At 32.5% G+C, this 26,911-nt stretch overlaps 1 protein-coding gene across 1 annotated transcript in view; it reads left to right on the plus strand.

Moving 5' to 3' along the window:
- The window catches only part of kcnq1.2 (potassium voltage-gated channel, KQT-like subfamily, member 1.2), a 170,713-nt gene that overhangs the window by 16,410 nt on the left and 127,392 nt on the right, over positions 1–26,911 (plus strand). The window contains exons 3-7 of the mRNA XM_016559462.1: positions 17,265–17,355; positions 19,695–19,821; positions 20,961–21,039; positions 21,177–21,273; positions 23,070–23,210. Coding sequence (XP_016414948.1) covers positions 17,265–17,355; positions 19,695–19,821; positions 20,961–21,039; positions 21,177–21,273; positions 23,070–23,210 — 535 coding nt within the window. The remainder of the gene's footprint in view (positions 1–17,264; positions 17,356–19,694; positions 19,822–20,960; positions 21,040–21,176; positions 21,274–23,069; positions 23,211–26,911) is intronic.

The raw sequence follows: 26,911 nt of genomic DNA on the forward strand, positions 1-26,911 counted from the left end.
AAAGTGTGGAAGAAAAAGATGCACAACCAACCGAGAGAACCGCAGCCTTCGCAGCCTTATCAAGCAAAATCGATTCAAGAATTTGAGTGAACTTCACAAGGAATGGACTGAGGCTGGGGAGGCTGGGGTGAGTCCCAAGTCATGGACAATCAGTAGTGGTACATAGACTTTAGTTTTTTTTTTGGTTTTTTTTTTTTATGTCCTAATAGTGCATATGTGCCATATGAATCTTAACAAAAAATATGAATGTTTTTTTTCTCTCTCTCTCTTTAAGCTTGACTGGGCCTTCAGCACCAACAACCTATTGGAATTGTAAACTATATTCTGAAATCATTATTCTTTACCTTTTTTTAATTCATTTGACAATTAATTGAAATGTTAATGACTGCGTTACCTGCAGTTAAAACCGATTGTTTTTTGTTTTTTTTTATAAAATGTTTGAATTTACTACTAAGGCTGACAAATTGCATTTAAAGATGGCATTGTTCTTCCTAGAGACTGGATTATTTTTGTCATTAGTATATAATGTAGCATTGCATTTTTTGTCTGCAAATTGCTTGTTTTTTATATTTAGAATTATTTTCAATTCAAAACTGATCAAACTGGAACTGCCTCCTGATGAGTTTTTGGTCACTTTCTGCCAGAGTGTTAATATAGTTTAAATAAGTTGTTTGAGTACTTCAGTTGTGATGCTTAAAATTTTTAGTTTTATTTAAAGCAGTACTGAAATTGATATATTTTATTAGAATTTATGGAATGTTTATTTTGTATTGTATATAATTAAACGCACATGACTACAAATACACTTTGACTTTTATAACTACTGTTTGCAACATCATGAACGAGAAGAGTATTATATTGTATTATTTTACACACTTTTTTTTTTACCTTTTTAAAAGAAAAGTTGCATTTTTGTTTAGTAATATCTGTTTTATGTACACAAACATAGAGTTGGTTTATATATAGCTGTCCTGAACCTTAACCCTTACATTTCAACTTAAGAAATTTATATTGAAATAATTTTTGCATTTTATTCCGTTCTTTTTAAAAGATATATTTTAGATTTTTTTTTTTTAAGTAAAGTTCAATTTCTTTGTATATTATGAAACTTTATGTAAAAATAAAAATGTCCCACATTTTCATGTCACAATGGAAAAAGTGTATGTTTTAGCCCATTGGCTGAGACTGATTTTAACTACATGGATAGGTCCCATCATTTTGAGTTAAATGTGTTCAAAAGTCTGTAACTTTATGGAATGTCACTTCCAAACACCTGTTTTCTGCAATTAAGCACACTTTTTTTGGGGTGTTATTCGATAACATTTAGTTTTTATGTGTACCACTGTTCAGAACTGGGCTAGCTAACCATGTGCTGATTAGCATCTTTGAGCTAGGGTCAAAATCTAAAACGGTCACAACCAAAAAAGTCACAACTGAAACATGTGGTGAAGTTTTGGTTGTGACATAATTTTTTTTTTTTTTCATAAATTTTAGTTTTTATGTGTGTACATCTGTTCAAAACTAACCATGTGCTGATTAGCATCTTTGAGCTGGGCCAAAAAGCATCTAAAATTGTCACTACCGTAACAGTCACGACCGAAACGGTAGTGACAAAAGGGAACACATAATTCTTTATTTGGGGGAAATAAACAAATTTTTACTACGTTTCAGTTAGTATGCGAGTTAAAATTCTGTAATGAGATGTGGTTGCTACCAAGACATTACTGTCACAACCGAAAATGTGCAGTCACAACCAAAACATGGTATGTTTTGTCTAAAATCAAGAATACTGAATTATCGACTAAGATGTTATGATAGTTTTTTGTTCAGTGTTTATTCAAACTAATGAATCCTTAACTTTGAAATCCGTATGATCAACTTTTTGCCTTTTACAAAGAAAAATTGGATTCAAAATACAACAAATCTCATAAATTACACTTGAAATATTGTTCAAAATGTAATTGTTATTGATTTACCTCTGAAAATTTTTTATAAAATAGCAAAAAAATATATTTACAATGTTGATGTAAGCAAAATCTTAATAGGTCAATATAACCCTTCTAATTAATGTAGAATGGCCCATATACAGTATATATACACACTTTTTAAAGCAATTTTATGTGCTTTTGTCATAATTTTTGTTTATATATATATTTTTTTTTTATATATATAAGTATTACTGTTTAGGTTTAATTTAATTTTTATTATTCATTTCTATAATTATTATTGTTTTAAGTTTTTTATTTAGTTTACAATAATAACCCTGCTCAGAGTCAGTCCCCATCCACTTGCATTGTATTGAAAAGAGCAGCATGGACATCTGGCTAAATATCTCCTTATTTGTGTGTTAGATTTAAGAAAGTAAGTCACTGGAGCGACATGACAGTGAGTAAATAATGACAGATTTTTATTTTTTTAGGTGAACTATCTCTTTAAGAACATGCTGATAACTCTCTGACCCACTTTTTTTCAGTGAATGAATTCCAAATTGAGGAGAATAATGAATGTTCAGATGTGGCACTCTGCCCGGTGCGTTTGGCACGTATTAGTACTTTTCTTGAGCTTATCAGACAAGCATGTCATGACAGCGATGGAAACTCTCTGGCTGCATGCCTCGCTTCAGTGCTGTTTGCTTTGGTGGTCTGATAACCTCTCTCTCTCTCTCTGTGTAACAGAGTATCTAGAGTTGCAGTCGCAGCAGTGAACCTGATCTCAGCCTCTTACAAAATTAAACCCCACTGACTGATATTCTGTGCCGCTCCTTTAAGTAACTCTTACTAGCCGATGGTTATCGATGCCAGGTTGTTCTCTGGCTGGTCTGCCAGCGCTGAAGTGGACACATAAAGATCGAACGCATCCATCCTGACAGACTAATGACCTGTCTGGCTCTTCAGGTGACCATGGAGGACATTGTTTTCAAGAATCCTGTCTGGGTTTAGAAATGAAACTTTACGGTACATTGACTAGAGGAAAAACACCTTTATTGCTCTTTTAAATTATTTGAGAGAAATAAAAACTGCACATCAAGAGTTTTGAGCTATAAAATGTTTCTTTCTTCTTTAGTTTTTTTTCTACTACTAAAATTTGCTGCTTGCTTCAATATGTTACTTGCTATTTCTTTGTGATTAATTGTGACATTTACTAACAATTTCTAAAAATGTTGCTTTGGCAACTAATTGAAATAAATTAAGTTGAAACTGAAGTACTAAAATTATTACATGATTTTATTACATAATTACTTATAATTAAAACTAAACAGAAATATATATATAAATAACTAATAAAAATCACTAAAATTTAAACTAAAATTAAAATGTAAACTAATAGCTAATTAAAAATATGAATACATTTTATAATAGTTTGCTAAATGTAATGTGTGTATACCAGAAAGGGAAGGCTGGTGACACATACACATCAATGTTAACTTAAGACCCGACAAACTCAAACTGCACTCAAATAAGACACAGGTGAACCTAATGACGAAATCAATAACCATGACAACGGGAAAAGCAAACTGAAAGTCCAAACTAACAGAACTGTGACAAAGCTGAAAATATAAAGACAGAAGCTCAAAAAACTTGAGAATGAAAGTTAGAAACTAACTGAAATGAAGTTTAAATGAAATACTACTACATTACTATAATTACTTTATAATTAAAGGTAAATATAAATATCTAAAAACTAATAAAAACTGTCCAAAAACTAATAAAAATTACAAAATGACAAAAATGTAAACTGAAAAATTACAATTACAATAAAAACGAAATCTAATTCAGAATACGAAATAACAGTGATTCTAGCTATAAAAAATATTATACTCAATAATCATTCACAATAAGACCAAAACCTGCATTTATAAAGCATATTGGAAAAAATAGATGTTATTTAAGTATTGCTAGTGTACAGAAGTTTTTAAAAACCCTTGGGAGAAATAAAAGCTACACTTTTTTTGTAGAAGTTTTGAACTATAAAATTCAAAATGAGGCGCTCAGATTATCTGTGAAGTCTTCTTGTGGTCTCTGTTTAATCTCATTGTTGAGGTTTTTTTATAATGATTCTCTTGCAGGCTGCATCATTACTCGGCTTTCACATTCCCAAACGTGTGCCTTTTTTTTGCCAAAGGCTACAATGTGGAAAAAGTGCGGAAGATAAAACAGACGACACTGTTGCATTATGGGAGATTTCCTACAGCTATGCACATGGCCAGGTGCCTCTGATGAATCTTACGCAATGATCCACATGCCAGTGCACCGTTTCACTCTCTGCATTCCCCGCGCTGCAGCTGCACAACTGCAGACGTTTGGATATTTCATGTAATGCAGGGATGCAGCGACTGCATCTGTGAAATTCACCTCCTTCTGCACTCCTTCACAAGCGATGCCATAGAAGAACCATTTTTGGTTCCACAAAGAACCATTCAGTCAAAGGTTCTTTAAAGAGCGATCTCTTTCTTACCTTTTTATAATCTGAAGACCCTTCTTTCACCACAAAGAACCTTTTGTGAAACAGAAAGGTTCTTCGGATGTTAAAGGTTCTTTATAGAACCATTTAGACAAAAAAGGTTCTTCTATGGCATCGTGAAGCACCTTTATTTTTAAGAGTGCGAACTCTAACTCTAAGATTTGTGGATCTTCAGAGAGTTGGACACAGACATGCCACACTGAGACTCATTAAACACGAAACTCACAAAATAAGTGCTACGGCATGCGTGATGTATCTTTATGTAGCACTGTATTTACACCTTATGTAGAGCAGGAGCAGACGTCCTGACCTCTGGTCTTTAAGATCCGTCTGATCTGTCTGCGTTTCTCATTTCAATTACAGCTCACTGAGCAGCTTAGGTATGATGGGACTATCAGAGACTCCCGCAGATCAGCCGGCTAAGCTTTATCATTGATACTTATAGGCTGAGAGAAGGGGATGGAGAGCTATAGGATCATCTGTAGGATCATCTCAGGTCATCTCAGAGCTTTCAGAAAGCGTTTAGAAAATGTAGTGCATCTCGTTGCTGGCACATGTACATGAGGCATCTGAACTCCACATATAATGTTAGTGTAGGCTAGTTTTAGATCTGTCTGGCTCATTTGTGTGTATTTTATTGGTTAAATATGTACCCATATCCCATTTTAGTATGCATAATCTATGTGGTGATATCAAACATTGCTCTATATTTTGAGCATCTTAGCCAGCTCAGCTGAGCAAATTTGACTTAACCATTGGCGTGAGTTTGGTGCGGGACTATCCAATGACAGATGGCGAAGTGATTATTCATTATTTTCGGCAGTTTTGATTGGTGACACTTAGGGTTGGGTATCGAGAACCGGTTCCATTTTAGAACCGGTTCCAAACTTATTGGAATCGGAATTAGGAATCGATAAGCAGAATCGGAACCGAAATCGATAAAATTCAAACGATACCCAACCCTAGTGACACTCCAGTTTTAAAGCCATAAAGTACTGTATTTTCTGGAATATAAGTATGTTTTATTATCTAATATGTGCTATGGCTTATTTTCCTAATATTATGCAGTTAACGTCAAGCATGCAGAACGTGCACACATTTGGACTTGTGCTGAATGAAGAGGTACGTGAGCACAAGTTTATTTCTATAGCGCATTTCTCACATGCCAGCAGTTTCAGTTTTGCTTTAAATAAATTTGTTTAGACTTGGTGTTTATAATAGATGTTGTTGATAATGAATGCCTCTGCTTCTTTCCTGTTCCGTTCTGAACAGGGTTATTATCGTTAACTAAAACTACTAAAACTTTTTTGTTGATTGAAGTAAAGCTGAAATAAAATATAAATATTAGGTGTAAAACCTAAACTTATTTCAGTTTGTTGCCAAGGCAACATTATTAATTTTTATTTAGTTTGTTGATTAAAAATAAATAAAGACTGAAACTGAAGTAAAACTAAAATAAAAATAAATTAAAGCTAAATAGTAATATTTAAAATAAATAAAAACTAATACAAATGACTAAAAATTTAACTAAAATTAAAATGAAAACAATGTATAGAAATATTTATAAAAGCTAAACTAGTATATAAAGAATAATAAAATAACACAGGTTCTGAATGCTGTTAAATTTAAAGGATTTGTTGTAGTGATGCACGATCATGATTTTTCATGGCTGATTCCGATACCGATTTTTTACAAGCAAACTGGCCGATTCCGATACCGATTTCCGATTTTTTTTATTTTTATCAAGCAACAAACAAGAAAGAATAAAAGTACACATAAACAAGATGTTTATTTGGTATTTAACAGGCTAAACTGGGTTTTGGCTATTGAAAACAACAACTGTAACCATCTGAAATTAACAGCAGTATCTGCGCAGTAAGTAGGCTACATTCAATACAAACATAGGTTGGCCTACTGACAAAAGCATTTAGCTTTCGTTTTTAAATTGGGTTGAAACTATAAACTGGCCTTAAATGAAAACATTAACTGTAACCATGTAATTTTAAAGGCAACAACTGCATAGTTCCACAATCCAAACAACACAATCAAAACACATTCAACACTCCAAACAAAGATGTTACTTAATCAGCATTCAGCATTTGTTTTCGTTTTTAAATTTGGTGTAAAGAAAAAAAGATCTTTACCAGTGAAACTAAATAAAACCAAAGTAGGCTATATAAATAAATTATTCCAAAATGTTAACTATGGCAGGTGCTTTTTAAATCACATTAAGTCTTAATGTGTATTATAATGTGAATACAAATAATGTAATTTTAAGGTAAAATAAAAAATATTAATCCTATAGCCTAGAACTGACGTTTACTTCTGGCTTTTCAAAAGTGCATGCGAGTTCTTCTTTACAAAAAGCAGCATTTCAGCTTTGTCACAAGTTAGTCTGTTTCGTTTCTTATCCAACATGTGAGAAGCTGAGCTGAACAAACGTTCACTGTCTACGCTTGTGCAGGGCGCGGACAGGTACACTCGCGCAACTTCAGCGAGTGCAGGAAAGCGGCTCTTATTTGTGCGCCAGTACACCAACGGCTGTTCGCTTCTTGGTATCTGTGCCTCAGACAGGTAGCTCTGCATTTCCAGTGCAGTACGGCTGCCCGTATCCTTAATCACTTCAGATTTTTCTTCCAATATCTCATCGTGCATCGCCAACAGTGAGCTTGCTCTGCGTGGTATTTTTTCTGCTGGCGCCTCTGTGCACACTTCCGGAAAAATCGGACGAAAAAAACCCCCAAAAAACGGCCGGTTCCGATTTATGGCCGGTCAACCGGTGCATCCCTAATTTGTTGTGGAGTGAGGGGAAATAAAGTACATGTTTAATGCTTGTTAAGATATTCAGTATTTTACATTATTTCTGAATGTAATAATGAAATGTGAAATATACACTGATGCAACTTATGAGTTTTTTGCTCTCAACAATGCAATTTTGACCCATGTCACTTATAATCAAGTGCAACTTATTTTCCAGAAAATACAGTATTTATTTTCCCTGCTTGATATTTTTGTTGATTTTTTTTATGATGAATACAAAGTTCAAATGAACAGCATTTATTTGAAATAGAAATATTCTGTAACGTTATATGTGTAAAGACATTCTATAATGTCTGTACTGTCAGTTCTGATTAATTTAATGTGTCCTTTCTGAATAAAAACATTAATAAAAAAAAAATATTGACCCAAAGCTTTTGAATGTGAAAAATTCTACAATGCAATTTTGACCAGGTTCGACTTATTTTCCAGGAAATACAGTATTTATTTCCCCTGTTTGGGGGCCATAATTTTCACATTTAAGAATATACTTAATTGAGCCATAAGAGTAATCAGTTCATCTCAAATAAGATCATAACTCATTGGCGATTTAATCTGCTCCGGACAGCTGGATGGATGCAGGAGTCATTTTGATCCGTTTCCAACTTGAAATCCCATTAGACATCAAATATATGATTGCTTTGGTTGTTTTTGTTGCTCTATGAAGTGAGTCCACACTTGGCTGGGTGGGCTGGTAGTTTTGCTAGCTATAACTGTCTGAGTATTTGCACTTAGAGCGGTCTGTACTTACCGAACTGCAGCGTACGGAGACCAGTGTACCATTTCGTGCTTAAATTGAGCTGTCGACTGGATTACATTCATGTTCTCTTGTTTCCCTGTCAGGATCCTAAAACTGCCTGCCATCAATAAGTAATCTCAGGCCAGAGCCGGGTCAGGTGGTGTTCATGAGCCGCTGTACTTCACAGCTCCGCTTTTACAATCACACTTTTTATGTCTCAGCGGTTTATTTGTGCTGCTTCGGGTTGCACTTGGCAAACGGAGACATTCACAGGGTTATTATCCCCACTGCTCTAGTGTATTTCTCAATTGGTAGGTGTATTTCCTACAAACCCATACACTCTCAGAAAAACAGTGCAAAGCTGCGACTGGAGCAGTACTCAGAGGTACCAGATCTAAAAGGTACATCTTTGTAGCTTATTTAATCCGAAATGGTACATATTAGTATCTTAAAGGTACATATTAGTGCTCTAATATCACATATTAGTCCCTTAAGGGTATATATTAGTGCTTTAATAGTGCATGTTAGTACCTAAATGCACATATTAGTACCTTAAAGGTACAAATTACTGTTTTAAAGATACATATTATTACCTAAATGGTGCATATTAGCGCTTTAAGTGTACATATTAGTGCTTAAAAATAGCATATTAGTACCTTAAAGGTACATATTAGTACCTAAATGGCACATTTTAATGTTTTAAAAGTACATATTATTACCTTAAAGATACAGATTAATGCTTTAAAATTACATATTAGAACCTCAATGGTACATGTTACTACTTTAATACATATTAGTGCTTTAAAAGTGCTTATTAGTACCTTAATTGTACATATTAGTGCTTTAAAATTACATGGTGCATATTAGTATTTTAAAAGTACATATTAGTATCTTAAAGGTACTCATTAATGCTTTAAATGTATTGGAATAGTACATTTTAGTGTTTTAATGCATATTAGTGCCTTAAAAGTGCTTATTGGTACTAGGAGTTGACCGATATGTGTTTTTCAAGGTCGATACCGATTATTACAGATCAAGTAGACCAATTACCAATATTTTGCATTGATATATACTGTCTGTCTGGTGTAAAAATGAAAATTTATGTCAAAATTAAGAATAACAAGGGCTCTGACAAAAACCTAATTTAAATTATTTTAAATAAGTTTATATTATATTTACATATTAGTACCTAAATGGTACATTTTAGTGCTTTAAAGGTACATATCAGTGCTTTAAAAGTGCATATTAGTACCTTAATGCTTTAAAGATAGAAATTAGTACCGGTCCTAAATGGTGCATATTAGTGCTTTAAAATTGCATATTAGTACCTTAAAGGTATATATTAGTGTTTTAAAAGTACATATTAGTACCTTAGTGGTGCATATAAATGTACAAGTTCTTTAAAGGTGCTTTAAAAGTACATATTTGTGCCTAAATGGTACATATTAATACCTTAAAGGTACATATTAAAGCTTTAAAAGTGCGTATTAGTACCTAAAGTGTACGTATTAGTACCTAAAGTGTACATATTAGTACCTTTTGAACGCGTACTGCCCCAGTGACAGTTTTGTACCTTTTTCCTGAGAATGTATGAGACGAAAAAAAAAAAGTGTGTTCGGTTGCTGAAGTGAATATGCATCACAGTTTTTTGCAGTATGCCAAATGTGCAGTATATGATAGCATAATCCTCTGCATCACCCTGCTAATGAGTGTTAATATCTTTGCTAAGCTGATGGATGACTCCGATATGAGGGGCATGACTCTGGGAAACAGCCATCACCAGCTTTTCCTGGACGACCGGAAAACCGTAATCGCGGTCAGATAGGTCAGCAGTGATCTGTCCTCGGACACCTTGAAAAATGTCACCTTTGGAAAAAAAACAAAAAGACCTTTGAAAATATTAAAGTAGCCTAATTTTTGTACTTTTGTTCAGAACTTTTTCCAAAATTTATCATGCTGTTCAAAAGTTTGATGTTGGTAAGATTTTTAGAATAAGTCTCTTCTGCACACCAAAGCTGCATTTATTTTTATCAAAATGACAGTAAAAACAGTAATATTGTGAAATTTTATTACAATTTAAAATAACTGTTTTCTGATTGAATATATGTTAAAATGTAATTTATTCCTGTGATGCAAAGCTGTATTTTCAGCATCATTACTACAGTCTTCAGTGTCACATGATCCTTCAGAAATCATTCTAATATACTGATTTGCTGCTCAAGAGACATTTATTATTATTATCAATGCTGAAAACAGTTGTGCTGCTTCATATTTTTGTGGAAACCATGCTACATTTTGTTTTCAGGATTTTATTGTTGATGAATAAAAAGTTCAAAAGAAAAGCATTTATCTGAAATAGAAATATTTTGTAACATATAAGTGTCTTTACTGTTACTTTTAATCAATTTAATGCATCCGTGCTGAATAAAAGTGTTAATTTCTATAATCTATCTATCTATCTATCTATCTATCTATATATCTATCTGACTATTTCTATCTATCTATCTATCTATCTATCTAACCATATTTGAGTCAATTTTCATCTCTCTGTGAAACTGCACCCGTCTCTGAAACTGAACGACATATGGTGATTTTTCTAATCATATTTTCTTTTTGAAGGCTTATTGTGATAAATATTCCACATGTGTGTCCCAAAATTCAGGTCTGGAGAAAAAAAAAGACCTTGGTAAATTTTCCAGGCAAGTGTTAGTATAAATTGATATAATAAAAGTTGATATGGAAGAAAAAAAACAGTTGCCATTTGTCTTTGATTTAAATGGGTTGTCACATCTCAGTAATGCACCAGATGTTTTGTTTTAATCAGGTCTAGAGTTTATCCTTCATTTTTTAAATTACTTTTAACCAGTGACCGGGTTAGTCCCAAGCTCGTGATGCTATTAGTTGCCGGTGTGCCGTGTCTTCTTAACGCAATGGGAGGTTGATTGAAAATGGCTCGTCTAAGGCAGGGTTCAGAGGGAACTGTTACTGTTTTTTGGGTTAGGAATCTGGTTTGGATTTGGAATTTAATTTGGCTAAAGGCGAGAGCCCTGGATGTGTCTGCAGGGGTCCATGGGATTGACGGGAACATACTGTTGGGTAGAGACTCACATCTGCACAAAGAGACAATGATCCTGCTGTGAGAAAAGGGTCATGAGGCCAAAGGTCAAACACAACAAGACCTTTCAGAAGATGCACAGTTCTAGACTAGATTACTGTTGGTTTAAAGCTGTAGTTTTTGTTAATTAGGCTGTAGTGATTTAAAATATCTATATTTGTAAATTATTACATTGTTTCATTTACAATTTATATTTATATTCTAATTTATTTAAATATTTAAAGTAAATATATATTAATTATTTATATTTAGTACCATTTAAGATTTGTGATATTTTTAGATATATTTTAATAGAATTACATAAAATATTTCAATATATTTCAATATAAATAATACATTAAATATGATCTAATAATTAAAAGTACAGACACACACACACACACACACACACATGTAATATTATGTAAATAAATAAAATATAAATGTAATAGAAATATACATTCTAAATTAAATAGTATTTATTCAAATAAAGTGTATATATGAATTTACTTTATTTAAATTGAAGTATTGAAGTAAATTATTGTGTAAATATAAAATAGAAATAAAATACAATTTAATAACTAAAGTGTGTGATATTGCTTTATTTAAATTATTTGAAGTAAATATAAAGTGAGTGTGTGTGTGTGTGTGTATATATACTTAAATACGTATAATATAAGTTTATATAAGTAAATATTTTCTCAATCACTTCAAACATCAAAATAAATTAATGACTGTTATATACTGTATATATATACAGTATACAACAGTCATTAATTTATTTTTAAATATCAAATAAATTAAAGTCAGTTTGATTCTTTCATATTTTAACTATTATTCACAGATGGTACCTGAACAGTTTATAGTAACAATTCCCTGCTACTGAACCTTTTACAGATTTACAGACAGATTTAAAGGGATATTTAGCTTATGAAACATTATTACTCTTTCATCTATTGACCTGGCTCTTAATCCAAATTTGAGAAAACGAGGGAGGCCATATTTGTTCCATTTACGAGTGTCACGTCCTGCATCTCTGTTAATCCTGCTGTTGATGGTGTGATATCACAACATCTGGTCATTTCTGAAAAGGATTAGAGGAACATTTCTTTTTCCATACAGCGCAGCTGCAGTCATTTAGCTCATCTGAGATCGCTTATATTTTTCTCTGTTTAAGATTTTTACATAAGCCCAATATGTTCTAAAACGGCATACAGTATGCACTTGCTTTCTGAACATAATCGCCTTGCTTGAATAGCATTGAGAGTGTTTAGTGACAGAACTTTAAGAACTTCGGTCGTAATCTGTTTTGGCCTTCTGATTATGGGCTCCAAATGGAGTGAATGTTTAAAAGCCACTGCTTTCAGTAATGTACAGCGTCATTATCCTTTGACTCCTTTTAGAGCAGAAACCTGATCGTGTGGCAGAAACCTTACAGTGCTGAATCAAATGGAGCAGAACCCAGAGCAAAAACCTAATGAAAACTTGATGAAAAAAAATGAAAAAAAAACTTAACCAAAAATGAAAATTTGCTGTTAATTTACTCAACAACCTCAGGCCACAAGATGTAGATGAGTTTGTTTCTTCAATAGAACTGTAAAGAAGATTCATAAAATGCAAGCTGACTGCTACTGTCACTTTAAGAGTCAAAAAAAGCATCTCAAGGAACAAAATTAACACCTGTGGCTCCTGACAATACAGTACATTGAGATCTTATGAAGCAAAATTATCGGTCTGTGCAAGAAACTGAACATTATTTACAGCATTATTACCTGTAATCCAGAGCCTCAGGCAAGTTTGTGATAGTTTCCCATTGTTTTTCTCCATTGTTTTTAATTTGATTGTCAATCGCAGTGCTTCATGGGATTGTAGTTCTTTCACTCACTAAACCCATTAAAGGGATAGTTCACCCAAACAGTTGGTGGTTCCCATTGACTTCCATAGTATTTATTTTCCTACTATGGAAGTCAATGGGAACCACCAACTCTTTGATTACCAGCAATCTTCAAAATATATTCTTTTATGTTCAACATAAGAAAGCAACTCATACAGGTTTGGAACGACATGAGAGTGAGTAAATGATGACAGAATTTAAATTTTTGGGTAAACTATCCCTTTAAGTACACAGTCTTGTACCTATGTTTTTTTTTTTGCCTGATTTTCAAAAACTTTTTTGTTTCAAATCAAAGTTTGTAATGTTGTGATTCACTGGTTGGTTTTGTTCATGGCTTAGAGTGCTTTAACAAAGACTTTTTAAATCCCTATGGGAAAAATGAATGGAAAAAATACTGAACCAGCACCACTGAAAAGGGGGACAGGCAACGTTGCATTCTATAATACTAGTGCTGCCCTCAACTAAAGATTTTTCTGATCGGCTAATAGTTGTACATTTGAAGCGAAAATTCATAATAATGAGCCTTTAATTGCCTGTAGCCTATCAGCGCTCAAGCGCATGCATAAAGCTTGCCACAGCGCACCGGCAGAAGTAATGATTATGAATGTGTCAGGGAAAAAACAGCAAGAAGACTGCCTTAACATTATAATTCACTGATAAACTAGTGCTTTCTGTATTTTCGGCTGCAGTGACGAAGTCAACGACACTGACTACGGATTACATACGGATTTTCATACGGATTACATAATCTGAACATATTTGTTTTCCATTTGAATTGGTTCATTTAAAAGTAGACATTTTCTATAGATATATTTTTCATGTCTGTGAGTCAAACACGGAGTTGAGATTAATTTTTTTTTTTGACGCGCTCAATTTCACAGAGACCGAGACGGCAGAAAGCGCACCCTGTTTGCTTTCATTATTTTACAAAAGCGCAATGTTTTGTTGTTATTTTGAGTGCACACAGATGAAAGTAGACCTTTTACAGATTCGAAAGATGTATTACTCTTATCTGTCTGAGCAAAATTGAGGGTGTATATTAAGTTAAATGCAAATGATCGCATCGGCGCCTCCAATTTACTGTTCAGCTTCCACGCTCCGCACAAACATTTCTATTTTAGGGGATTCACTCCTGCATTTAAATGTGGTTGTCACTCCAGAAACTTTACAGTGTACATACACTACCAGTCAAAAGTTTTTGAACAGTAAGATTTCTAATGTTTTTTTAAAGAATTCTCTTCTGATCACCAAGCCTGCATTTATTTGATCCAAAGTACATCAAAAACAGTAAAAAAAATTAATATTTTTACTATTTAAAATAACTGTTTTCTATTTGAATATATTTTAAAATGTAATTTATTTCTGTGATCAAAGCTGAATTTTCAGCATCATTACTCCAGTCTTTAGTCACATGATCCTTCAGAAATCCTTCTAATATGCTGATTTGCTCAAGAAACATTTATTATTATCATTATCAATATTTAAGAGTACATTTTTTTTCAAGATTCTTTGATGATGAATAGAAAGAACCATTATACACTATACCATTCAAAAGCTTGGAGTCAGTATAATTTTTTTTTTTTTTTTTGGGAAACGAAATTATAGAAATTAATACTTTTATTTAGCAAGGATGCTTTAAATTGACCAAAAGTGATGCTAAAGACATTTATAATGTTACAAAAGATTTCTATTTCAGATAAATGCTGTTCTTTTGAACTTTCTATTCATCAAAGAAACCTAAAAATATTATACTTCATCTGTTCTCAACTTAATAATAATAACAATAATAAATGTTTTTGAGCAGCAAATCAGAATATTAGAAGGATTTCTGAAGGATCATGTGACTGGAATAATGATGCTAAAAATTCAGCTTTGATCACAGAAATAAATTACATTTTAAAATATATTCAAATAGAAAACAGTTATTTTAAATAGTAAAAATATTTAAGATTTTTACTGTTTTTGCTGTACTTTGGATCAAATAAATGCAGGCTTGGTGAGCAGAATAGACTTGTTTAAAAAAAACATAAAAAATCTGGCTGTTCAAAAACTTTTGACTGGTACACTCTTAAAAATAAAGGTGCTTCACAATGCCATAGAAGAACATTTTTTGTCTAAATGGTTCCATAAAGAACCTTTAACATCTGGAAAAGCTGTTTCTGTTTCACAAAAGGTTCTTTGTGGTGAAAGAAGGTTCTTCAGATTATAAAAAGTAAGAAAGAGATTGTTCTTTAAAGAACCTTTGACTGAAAAATGGTTCTTTGTGGAATCAAAAATGGATCTTCTATGGCATCGCTGTGAAGAACCTTTTAAGCACCTTTATTTTTAAGAGTGTAGTGTATGTTGCCACAAATTAGGACCTTATAGATTAGAATCTTGTAGAGCAGAATCCTGCAGAGGTAACCACTAGAACAGAATCCTATAGAATTATGAAGAACGGAAGCTTTCAACTGAACCCTGAGGCACAGAGCTCTACAGTTCAGACTCTTTTGATGAGCAGTCAGTATTTGAGGACGTTGCTCTGACATGACTGTGGTTTGAAACGGTCACATGCAGCACGTTAGGAGACCACCATCAGTCACAACAGACTGCCGCTCGAACACTCGAGGTCAGTGTACATCTGGACGTGACGTAACTCCAGAACGCCTTTGCTGCTTTATCTTTTGTAATACACATGTGACTTTTTTTGATCTCTGACTGCTGTGTGAGTCACATTGTGTGTTTGTCTTTTTGAGTTGGAAGGAGAGTGTACGTGTTTGAAGGAAAAGCGTGTGTTTGTGCAAGTGTGTAATCTCTCATGTGGTTAAACTCTCTCTCATCTGTCCTCTGTGTGTGGGAATGCTTACGCACACTAACAATATGCTCGTTTAACGAACGCTGTTCTGTCTAGGGATGTTCAAAACCATCACTAGTCTGTGACTTTTTTTTTGTATTTTATTTTATTTTATTTTGTTTTGTTTTATTTTAAGCTTATATATATAAAAAGCTTATTTAATTTAATTTCTTTTATTATTTTTTTTTGCCTCAGCAAAAAATACCAAGTGCTTGTTGTCTATACTTATTAACCAGCCAAGACATCTACTGTTTTGTTTTATTTTATTTTATTTTATTTTATTTTATTTTATTTTATTTTATTTTATTTTATTTTATTTTATTTTATTTTATTTTATTTTATTTTATTTTATTTTATTTTATTTTATTTTGTTTTTTGTTTTATTTTAAGCTTATATATATAAAAAAACGTATTTAATTTAATTTTTTTAATTATTTTTTTTGCCTCAGCAAAAAATACCAAGTGCTTGTTGTCTATACTTATTAACCAGCCAAGACATCTACTGTTTTATTTTATTTTATTTTATTTTATTACCCAGCTAAGACATCTACTGTTTAATTTAATTTAATTAAATTTCATTTCATTTTTTTATTTTTGTTTTGCCTCAGCAGAAAATACCAAGTGCTTGTTGTCTATACTTATTACCCAGCTAAAATTAAATAATTAATTAATTAATTAGTTTGTTTCCCAGCTAAGACATCTACTATTTTTTTATTTTAATTAGTTAGTTAGTTAGTTAGTTAATTTGTTCGTTCATTCATTTTTGAGGATTGATGTCTAAAAAATATGCCTTAATATATTTGTCTTTGTCCCAATGTGCATCTTAAATGGCATGCAGAATTACGGTTAACTGGATATCATAGCCCTTACATTAGAGGAGTTTATAACGGTACTTTTTTTTTTTTTTTGACTTTTCCAGTTGCAAAGAATGCAAGGGAGTTTTTGAATGTGTAAACTTAAAATTTATACTGCATACTGAATATTAAAGCAATAAATGTAGTTATATGCTAATACAAACAGTATGTGACAACGGTACTTTTTTTTTTTTTTTGACTTTTCCAGTTGCAAAGAATGCAAGGGAGTTTTTGAATGTGTAAACTTAAAATTTATACTGCATACTGAATATTAAAGCAATAAATGTAGTTATATGCTAATACAAACAGTATGTGACAAAGTGTTGAGTAATATTGCATTATCGAGGTAACTGCCGTATTGACCCTTTGAGATGATTCGTGATCAGGGCCATAATGCTAGTGTTGCCTGCAGAAACCAATTCAATGGAAAATAATTGAAATCTTCATCAGGCTCTGAAGCGGTTTTGATGGGAACAGATAATGATGTGGTTTTGAATCATTCGATGAAATCATTAAATGGAAAGAGATACACCTGTGTGTAATGGCAGATCTTACCTACTTTATGTCCGCAGGTTCCTCATGGTCCTAGTCTGCCTGATATTCAGCGTCCTGTCCACCATCGAGCAGTATGCAGACTTCGCAACAGGATCTCTCTTCTGGATGGTAAGCGTTTCACAGCATATACATTTTTTTGTATTTATTTAATTAAATTTTTTATGCCCAGCTGCTTATTTTATTTTATTATAAATTATTGTTTATATTTATTATTTGTTTTATGATATTATCGTACACTAAATATCACACACGCCTAATATATAATGAAAACTATTTATTTACTTTTATAAAACTATTTATTTTTGATAAATGTATTTTTAAACTATTTATTTTATTTTTTATTTTATTTTATTTTATTTTTACCTCTAACAGAAAACACCAAGTGCTTGTTGTTTATATTTATTGCCCAGCTAAGACAGATTATTTATGTATGTATTTATTTATTTATTTATTTATGAACGATATTATCGTACACAATAAATATCATACACCTCTAATATAGAATGAAAACTAATAGAGCAGAACCATGCTTGTTGTTTATATTTATTGCCCAGCTAAGACAGATATTTTTATTTTATTTAATTTTATTAAATTAAATTTTATTAAATTAAATTAAATTAAATTAAATTAAATTAAATTAAATTAAATTAAATTAAATTAAATTAAATTAAATTAAATTAAATTAAATTAAATTAAATTAAATTAAATTAAATTAAATTAAATTAAATTAAATTAAATTAAATTAAATTAAATTAAATTAAATTAAATTAAATTAAATTAAATTTTATTTTATTTTTACCTCAACAGAAAATACTAAGTGCTTGTGGTTTATAGTTTTTTTCCCAGCTGAGACAGATGCTTTTATTTTTATTTATTTTTTATTTATTTTTTTTTATTTGATTATTTTTTATATTTTATTTTTACCTCAGCAGAAAATACCAAGACAGATACTTTGTTACTAAAATAAAATGTATTTATGTATTTGTCATTTATGTATTTATTTATTGAATAGCATGCACACATTGAGATATTTATTATTAAAGTTAAAGGGGTATTTTTTTATTTGTCCTGCAGGTGGCATTTCCAGTAGGCTAATGCAGTACTGTATTCTCCCACTGGATGGCAGTGTCATATCTCAGTTGAGCTGATGTTGAGTTCATGGAAAGGGCTTGAAGCACATTGGATATTACTGATTGAGTAGTTTAGTATTTCTGTCAGTACACCCACACCTTGAGACACCTGTGGGGCGGATCCCAGAGAAACCCAGAGGCTTTGAACAGCGTTTGTCTATTTATACTGTATGAGAGATAATACACAAAGATCTCTTTAAAAACAGAGAGTTTTAGACTCAGCAAAGTCAAAAGTCAGAGATCTCAGTGCAAACATTTCTCAATAAATGGTCAAATTTAAGTCTCTTTCTGGAAAAATCCATTTACAGGATAACAGCTATTGACTTAGTTGTGTTTGGTTTTATTACTTTGAAAAGATAACATTTTTTAATCTTTTTATTTTTATTTTTTAAATCCTCTGAAAAGTACAACCATTTAAAAACCTAAGATCACAAAAGACATGCTTGACATTCTAGATTACAAATAACAATTCCAAATTGATTTTTTTGTATCAAAAATATCAAAGTTCCAAATCAAAGTTGATCTCTAAATGAGACATTCCGAAACTGGGAACTCCATTATGTCTCCAGCTAAGAGACTTCCTTTAATTTAGTTTAATTATTTTATTTTATTTTATTTTATTATTACCCAGCCAAGACATCTACTGTTTTATCTTTTTATTTTATTTTATTTTTAATTGTATTATTTTAATAGGGACTCATTTCGCATCAAAGGATCTGAGATGTTTCACTATTTTATTTTATTTTATTTTTAATTGTATTATTTTAATAGTGACTCATTTCGCATCAAAGGATCTGAGATGTTTCACTATTTTATTTTATTTTATTTTATTTTTAATTGTATTATTTTAATAGTGACTCATTTCGCATCAAAGGATCTGAGATGTTTCACATTCATGTATATAGCTCCAAACTCTTACTGGACAACAACTAGTGACTCATTAGTGGAAATAAGTTGAAATTTTTTTTTTTTTAATTTCAGTTAATATTTTATTTTTTTTATTTTATTTTATTTTATTTTATTTTTGTGAATAGGCTTGCACGCAGTTTGTATGTTTCTGCTAGTAGACTATAGTTATTGTTAGCGCTCTTTTGACTTGTGTAAGCAAACTGCAGACAGGCCACCTGTATCACCCCAGAGACCCCTGAGCCGCTCAGGGTCAAAGGATCATGAGAGGTCAGAGAGGAGCAGAGATCAGTGCGTAATGCCCGGCTCCTCCACATGTGCCATTGATTCAGACCAAGCCAGATCCTCTGGATAGTGTTTAGAAACACATATATGCATACAAAGATCCACCTGTTTCTTTCTGCTTTGCAGGAGATCGTGCTGGTGGTGTTTTTTGGGACGGAGTACGTGGTCCGGCTGTGGTCGGCCGGCTGTCGGAGCAAATATGTGGGTATTAAAGGCCGTCTGAGGTTCATCAGGAAACCCATCTCCATTATAGGTATCTACTTGAATGAATTGTATTACTTCAAGTTCATTCCTCACACTGAAATTTATTTTATTTTATTTTATTTTATTTTATTTATTTATTTATTTATTTTTTTCCAGTATTATTTTAGTATAATTGAGAAACTACTCTAAGTTTTTATTATAATAGTTCATTAATAGAATTAGTTTTTTTTTATTATTATTTCTTTCTATTATTTTTTATTAATTTCTCTTAAAGTTTTAGTAATTTTGTTGTGTGTTTTCGTAATTTTTATTTATTATATATGTTTATGTAGTTTTTATAGCTGAAATAAAATAAATTACCATTTATTTGTTACCATTTATTTCAAGTAACAAAAATTGTTTTTTTTTAGTTTAGTATATATTTTATACTAATTATACCAAAAATGTTTTTCTTTCACCTTAATGTTATTATTTTCACTACAATGAAATATTTGTTAATGTAATCTCTAAATTAATATGCCACATAAACTGCATGCAAATTAACAAAAATTGTAATAATAAAATATATTTAATAATAAATAAATGAAACAAAATAATTACTTCATGAATAAAGTAAATTAATTAATAAAAATAACATAATAAACATCAATACAAACAAACCAGTAAACAAACAAACAAACAAAGAGTCTTTCACCTTAATGTTATTGTTTTCACTTAAACGGAAATGTCATATTTACAGACTAAAGTATTTATTTATTTATTTGCAGTGATCAATAAGTAAATAAACAGACAAACAAATAAAAAAGAATGAATGAATAGTTTCCGATGGAGTATATATTTTAATAACCATGGTTACATCAGCTGTATTTTTATTTATAAATTTTGCATCAAAAGTTTTTCTTTCCATTATGTCATTATTGTCATTATTAATGTCATTAAAATAATGTAATTATTTTCACGTCGCTGGAACATTTGTCATATTTACAGACTAGATAAAGTATTTTATTTTTTTTGCCATTTTGCCATCTCCTAATCAAGATAATTGTATATAACTTTGTGTAAACATTTGTCATATTTACAGACTAAAGTATTTTATTTTTTTTGCCATTTTGCCATCTCCTAATCAAGATAATTGTATATAACTTTGTGTATGAATGAGTTTGATGTCTTCTTTCACTGGTGACACAGATCTGATAGTGGTCGTCGCCTCTGTCGTGGTTCTGAGCGTTGGGTCTAATGGGCAAGTGTTCGCCACGTCCGCAATCAGGTACAGATATGAGCAACAGAAGCATCATCATCCACGTGTTTGATCAGCAGAACAACCAGTGATGATCATATTTGCCTGATGTTTATTGTAGTATATTGCTCTGTGAACTAAAGAAGCTCTGATTTCATTGATTGCAGAGGCATCCGTTTCCTCCAGATCTTGCGAATGCTGCATGTGGATCGTCAGGGTGGAACGTGGAGGCTTCTGGGATCAGTGGTTTTTATTCATCGGCAGGTGCGCTTGATTTACGCCGTCAGGCCTTGACCGTAATATTCACCTTAATACTTTACAGTACAGTGAAACCCACTGATTTCATCAAACAGAGCTAATGAGTGCACGTCTGGCACAGCCAACCTCAGATTTCTCTCCAAATATGGCCTCATGATTTCACATTACGATAATCTAAGCGGAGAGCTCCCGTTTCAGTGATCTAAGGCTTTATGCATTAAATCCAATCTCTTTACGCACACATTTTCTCAATCGCTTCAGCGTTGACACACGTCTTATGAAAGGGCTGAAGTTCTCAGTGGATCAGGCGTGATTGGGCTGATTCATTCAGCGCCCCGTGGGCCTTCACATGCACTCTTGGGCTTAGGGAAGGTTTGCCTAATAAGGTGCTTTTATACTCCATGGCATTCGCCACATAAACTATGTTAATTTCAACAAGTTTAAAAATGCCATTTTTACTTGGATTTTCATCTTAGTCTTGAGTTTGTATATTGCACGAATTATTGTACCAAAATATGTATACAATTTGTGTCATCAGGTTTTCATTCCTTTGGACTAACTAACTAACTAAATAGAAATATTTAAAAGTCCCATGTGTCACTTAGATTTTCATCTAAGTCATGAATTTATATATTGCACCAAAGATGTACCAAAAAATGTTTACAAATTTTGTCAGATTTTTATTCTACTGGACTACTGGAGTCCAAAAAACAAAACAAATAAACTACATTTATTCAAAAGTCCTTTTTATTTAGTTTTTAATCCTATCCTTGAATTAGTATATTGCAAAAAAAAAAAATGCAAGAAAATACTAGATGTACAATGTACCAAATGTACAAATTAGAAAAATAAATAAAATAAATTCCTGTTTTAACTTAGATTTTCATGCATGTCATGAATTTATATATTGCACCAAAAATGTACAAAAAATTTATACAAATGTTGTCATCAGTTTTTTATTCCTTTGGACTTACTCAAATAAAAAAAAAAAATATATATATATATTTATTTGTTTATTATCTATAAATAAATAAATAAAAGATATGTGTAATACGATATATGTCAGATATGTATAAGATATGTATAAGAAAAATGAGTCAGATCACTGAAATAATGAAGATCCTTGAAATAATCAGGAACTCAAGAGAAAGTGAAGACTTTTTTAAGAGATAAAAAACATCCTACATCTTGTACTTATCTTTATTTAATTATGTATTTACTCATGGAGTCATTTTTTGCTGTTTTCATTTATTTATTCATTTTATTCATTCTTATTTTTCTTTTTATTTGTGAATGGTTTATTTATTTTGCATTTCTAAAAATAATTTTTCATTTTCATTTTATTCATTTGGAGATTACATGGAATATTCGTACTTTAAAAAATCCATTTGTCACACCTAGGGATATGCCGGTATCAAATTTTTAATTGCTAATGCTTTTATTACGGTATACGGTATTATCACGATATTGAAATTAAGTTAAAAAAAGTGCTGTCATAATACAGTATAACAGGTTTAATAACTTTTTTCTTATAACATAAATAACTGAACATTGCATTAAAAGCAAGTTAACCTTAGTTAATGCATTAACATTCACACACCACAGGACCGTTTAAGTGAATTAGCGATAGCAAAAATATAAATGGTGACCAGGTATATCTAAGATCTTAGGACATTGCTAAAATGTTCACCTAATGCCAAATACACATCTTATTTATTCATGTTTATATACAGTTCAATCTAAAGTCTTGGAAATGGGTTCAACTTTGTTGATTATTAACAAACTATTTTCCCCCGGTTCAGGAGCTGATCACCACGCTGTACATCGGGTTCCTGGGTCTGATCTTCTCATCATATTTCGTGTATCTGGCGGAGAAAGACGCAGTAGACGAGGAGGGGAAGACGGGTTTTTCTAGCTATGCTGATGCTCTGTGGTGGGGTGTGGTGAGTTTAGTCTTCTTCTTTGAAAACTGGAGTTATTGGAGTTGAAAAGCAGAGAAACACCTTGTTCACAAGACCAGGTTAGACTAGTTTCCATTTGATGATTGACTAAGGAAGTCTTGCTGGTTAAGCTAGTTGGTCTGTTCAACGACCTTGGAGTACTGCTTTTCACATCAATCATGGTCTACCATAAATAATTTGAGTTGTTCAATGTTAGGTGTGTTTGTGGTTTTTACATAATTAAAATCTATCTAGAAATCCTCTTGCCCTCTGGAGATCTGGTGTGACCTCATACGCAAGCTAATCGGCAGTTAATTTCATCATGAAGTTTCTTGTCTGTAGAGAACTTTCAAGTTTGAATGTATATCAAGTATGTTTATAACATATGCCCGCATTCTCCACCACATTTCATGATGCATTGTGGGATTGCGTTCTCCATGAAGGACACTGGTGATGATGTCTCAGAATTTGGCCAATATTAGATACCTTTTATTGTATTCTTATGCTGCTTTTTTTATGTTGGTCATGTACCTTAAAATGCTGCCTACTTGGGGAGCTCAGCAGGTTTCGGAAAGGCCCTCAGTGTGGATGGTTCATGGGTGTTGTATGTCAGTGTTAGTTGAACAGTAATGTATTTCGTGTCTCAAATATTGGGATGTAACGATTCACTCAACTCACGATTCGATTCGATTCACGATTTTGATTTCACGATTCGATTCACGATTCGATTCGATTCACTATTATAAATTTTTTAACAAAATGAGATTTAAGACAAATTATAAATTAAATGTGTCCTTTTATTATTGCTTGGACAAAATGCTGCACATTTCTTTGTGAAATTAAAATATAACACTATAATTAAAGACAGTAAGTTCCCCTCAGACATACATTCATATAAACTCATACCCCTAATTGAATCGCGATTTGTTTAACATCTCAACCGATTTGAATCGTCACATATTTTAATCGATTTTCAACCGGCTCGCGGTTAATCGTTACATCCCATTCCCTACTCAAATAGCTTATATTTGACATCGGGTCTGGTCTGGTGAGTTTCGGGGTCTTTCTTTGGAATGGTGGGAATGTTTATATCCACAACAGAAACTTAAATTGAGGCTCTAAAATGCGTTTAAATGTCCAGTGATTTTCTTTGTTCTGTCGCATTGCAAACCACGCGAGAAAAGAGGGTCATAAAACATCCAGCTACCCACTCGAAAGGCTGTTGGAATCGGTCCTGGATGAAGTTTCCAGTGCAGTTAATTAAAAAGCTGAATTTAGTGTGAACCGTAATGAGAAACCAATCGTACGGCTGTACGGGGAATCTGAGAGCCACAAAAGCTTGGCCAATGTCCCTTTCACCTCTCGCTCAAAGAGCTTTCTTCTCTGTGCCGTAAAGTGTCGGATCCGTTAATTAAACCTTTAATTGCAGAGGCTCTACCTCTCTGTGAAGAGGGTCAGAAAGCGTATGGCCACCCGTCGGCTCTCGAATCCCGGACAAAAGCTGTTGTTTGTATGGAGGAGGTGGCATTGAGAAACCCTTGATGGGGGTCGTCTCGCTTTTGTCTCTGTGAAGTCCATAAAATGTAAGATTGAAGGGAGGAATTATAGATGGAATCGACTTGAACTTGGAAAGGAAAAAATTGGACAGGGAATTATATCCGAGGACCGCTTTATTGCGGATTTAATGGTGACCCCGACGTGCTTTATTTACATATTCGCTTTTGTCTCAGACTTTTTTTCTTAAAGAAAATAAAACCAGACATGACTGAGTCAATAATTGTCATACAGTAAGAGTATAGTGGTATAAAATTAATGTTGAGATCATATTGAGCACTGTTTGAGGCATTGAGATCTCTTCTGAAACTCTCAAGTTTGCTAATGTGCGATTACTGGGGTCTTTTTCTCAGGTAATGCAAGCAGATGTTTCACTCCCCTCATTTCATTGTATTAAAGAAATAATTGAGACTTTAAAGAGATCTCATTTTGATGGGGATCTTCTCGCTTTTGTCTCTATGAAGTCTGAAAAACATAAGATTGCAGGGACGAATTACAATTGGAATCGACTTGAATTTGGAAATGAAAAATTGAGCGGTGGATTGAAGAAAATAATCTAGTCATGAGCTTTATTGCTCAGAGTTTGCTCTTTCATAGCTCAGGAGATTTAATGGTGTCCCCGACGTGCTTTATTTACAAATTAACCTTTGTAAATTCTTCTTAAAGAAAATAAAACCAGACACGACTCGATAATAAATAATTCAACAATAAGTCAATAATTGACATACAGTAAGAGTATAGTGGTATAAAATGAATGTGGATAGCATGTTGAGATCATACTGAGATAATATTAAGCACTGTTTGAGATATTGAGAGCCCTTCTGAAACTCTGAAGTTTATGCATGTGAGATTACATGTGATATTTTTTATCTCTCAGTAGAAATCTAAGATGTATCAGATTAAAGAGACCTCATTTTGACGGGGATTGCCTCACTTTAGTCTCTGTGAAGTCTGTAAATGTAATAATACCAGACGCAACTGAGTCAATAAATGTCATACAGTAAGATTATAGTGGTATAAAATGAATGTGGATAGCATGTTGAGATGATCTTGAGAACTTGTGCAAATGTGAGCCATATTTGAGACATTGAGGTCTTTTCTGAAACTCTGAGTCTTTTTCTCAGGAGAAACATTTGCAAAGCATCAGATGTAAGCAGACGTCTCTTGTTCTCCATCTCATAGTTTCAGAGAAATAATCGAGACATTAAAGAGATCTCATTTGTGTTTTTTTTTCTTTCTTTTGGGACAGGGTGAGCGAAGGGGAACCATTTGGTTTCTGGTTTGTGTTTTTGTTTTCTGGAGTTGCAGGTGCAGACCACAGCTGGCGCGACGCATCCAGAGCCGTATGATGAAACGACATGAATCATAACCGCTCTCGCTAGGCGCGCGGCTCCTCGCTAACTTAACAAAGCTGCTGCTGTTTCCTCTGGCCTCTTGTTTTCTTTTAAGAAGGGAGATGAATGTTTTTCTGTGCATAATAAAAGTTTTCAACAACAAAAAAACTTTGTAGAAGCTTAAATAATTTCTTAAAGAACTTTAGTGGTCAACAGTTTGGACACACTTAGCTAAAAATTAAGCCTACTTTAATAGCTTAAATTAGTCAAATATAGGTTATTAATAGAACAAATAGTGGAGTAAATGTATCCAAACATTTGCCTGCTAGCGTATTTACGATTATAAAGCAGATAGATCTTGTGTCAGATGCTAATTGATTAATACAGCGTTCCACTCATGCAAAAATATACACAATATTCTAGTAGCTATATTTCTCCAGTCGCTTTTAAACATGTCAGAAAGCATAAATCTTGATTGAAAAAGAAGAAGAGCAGTGAGCAGATAAATTTAGTAAGATTGAAGACGAGACAGAAAAAAACTAGTGCTGTAATCGCAGCCCACACGTTTGGAATACCACACACACGCAAACACACACACACACACACACACACACACACACACACTGAGATGTTAGCTTTGGTTTTGCCACACACGTAGAGCATCGATTGAACTCTGTGACTCAGTAACTCGACATGAGTCAGTCAGTCAGTTGGTTGGAGAATATTAGGGGTCCCGAAGTCACACACACACAAACACACATAGTATGGGGCGCCACCCATGGCACTTGAATCCCTCTTGTCGCGGCCTTTGTGGGC

Source organism: Sinocyclocheilus rhinocerous, unplaced genomic scaffold (genome assembly GCF_001515625.1).
Source record: "Sinocyclocheilus rhinocerous isolate Xijiao unplaced genomic scaffold, SAMN03320098_v1.1 scaffold1099, whole genome shotgun sequence".
Taxonomy (NCBI): domain Eukaryota; kingdom Metazoa; phylum Chordata; class Actinopteri; order Cypriniformes; family Cyprinidae; genus Sinocyclocheilus; species Sinocyclocheilus rhinocerous.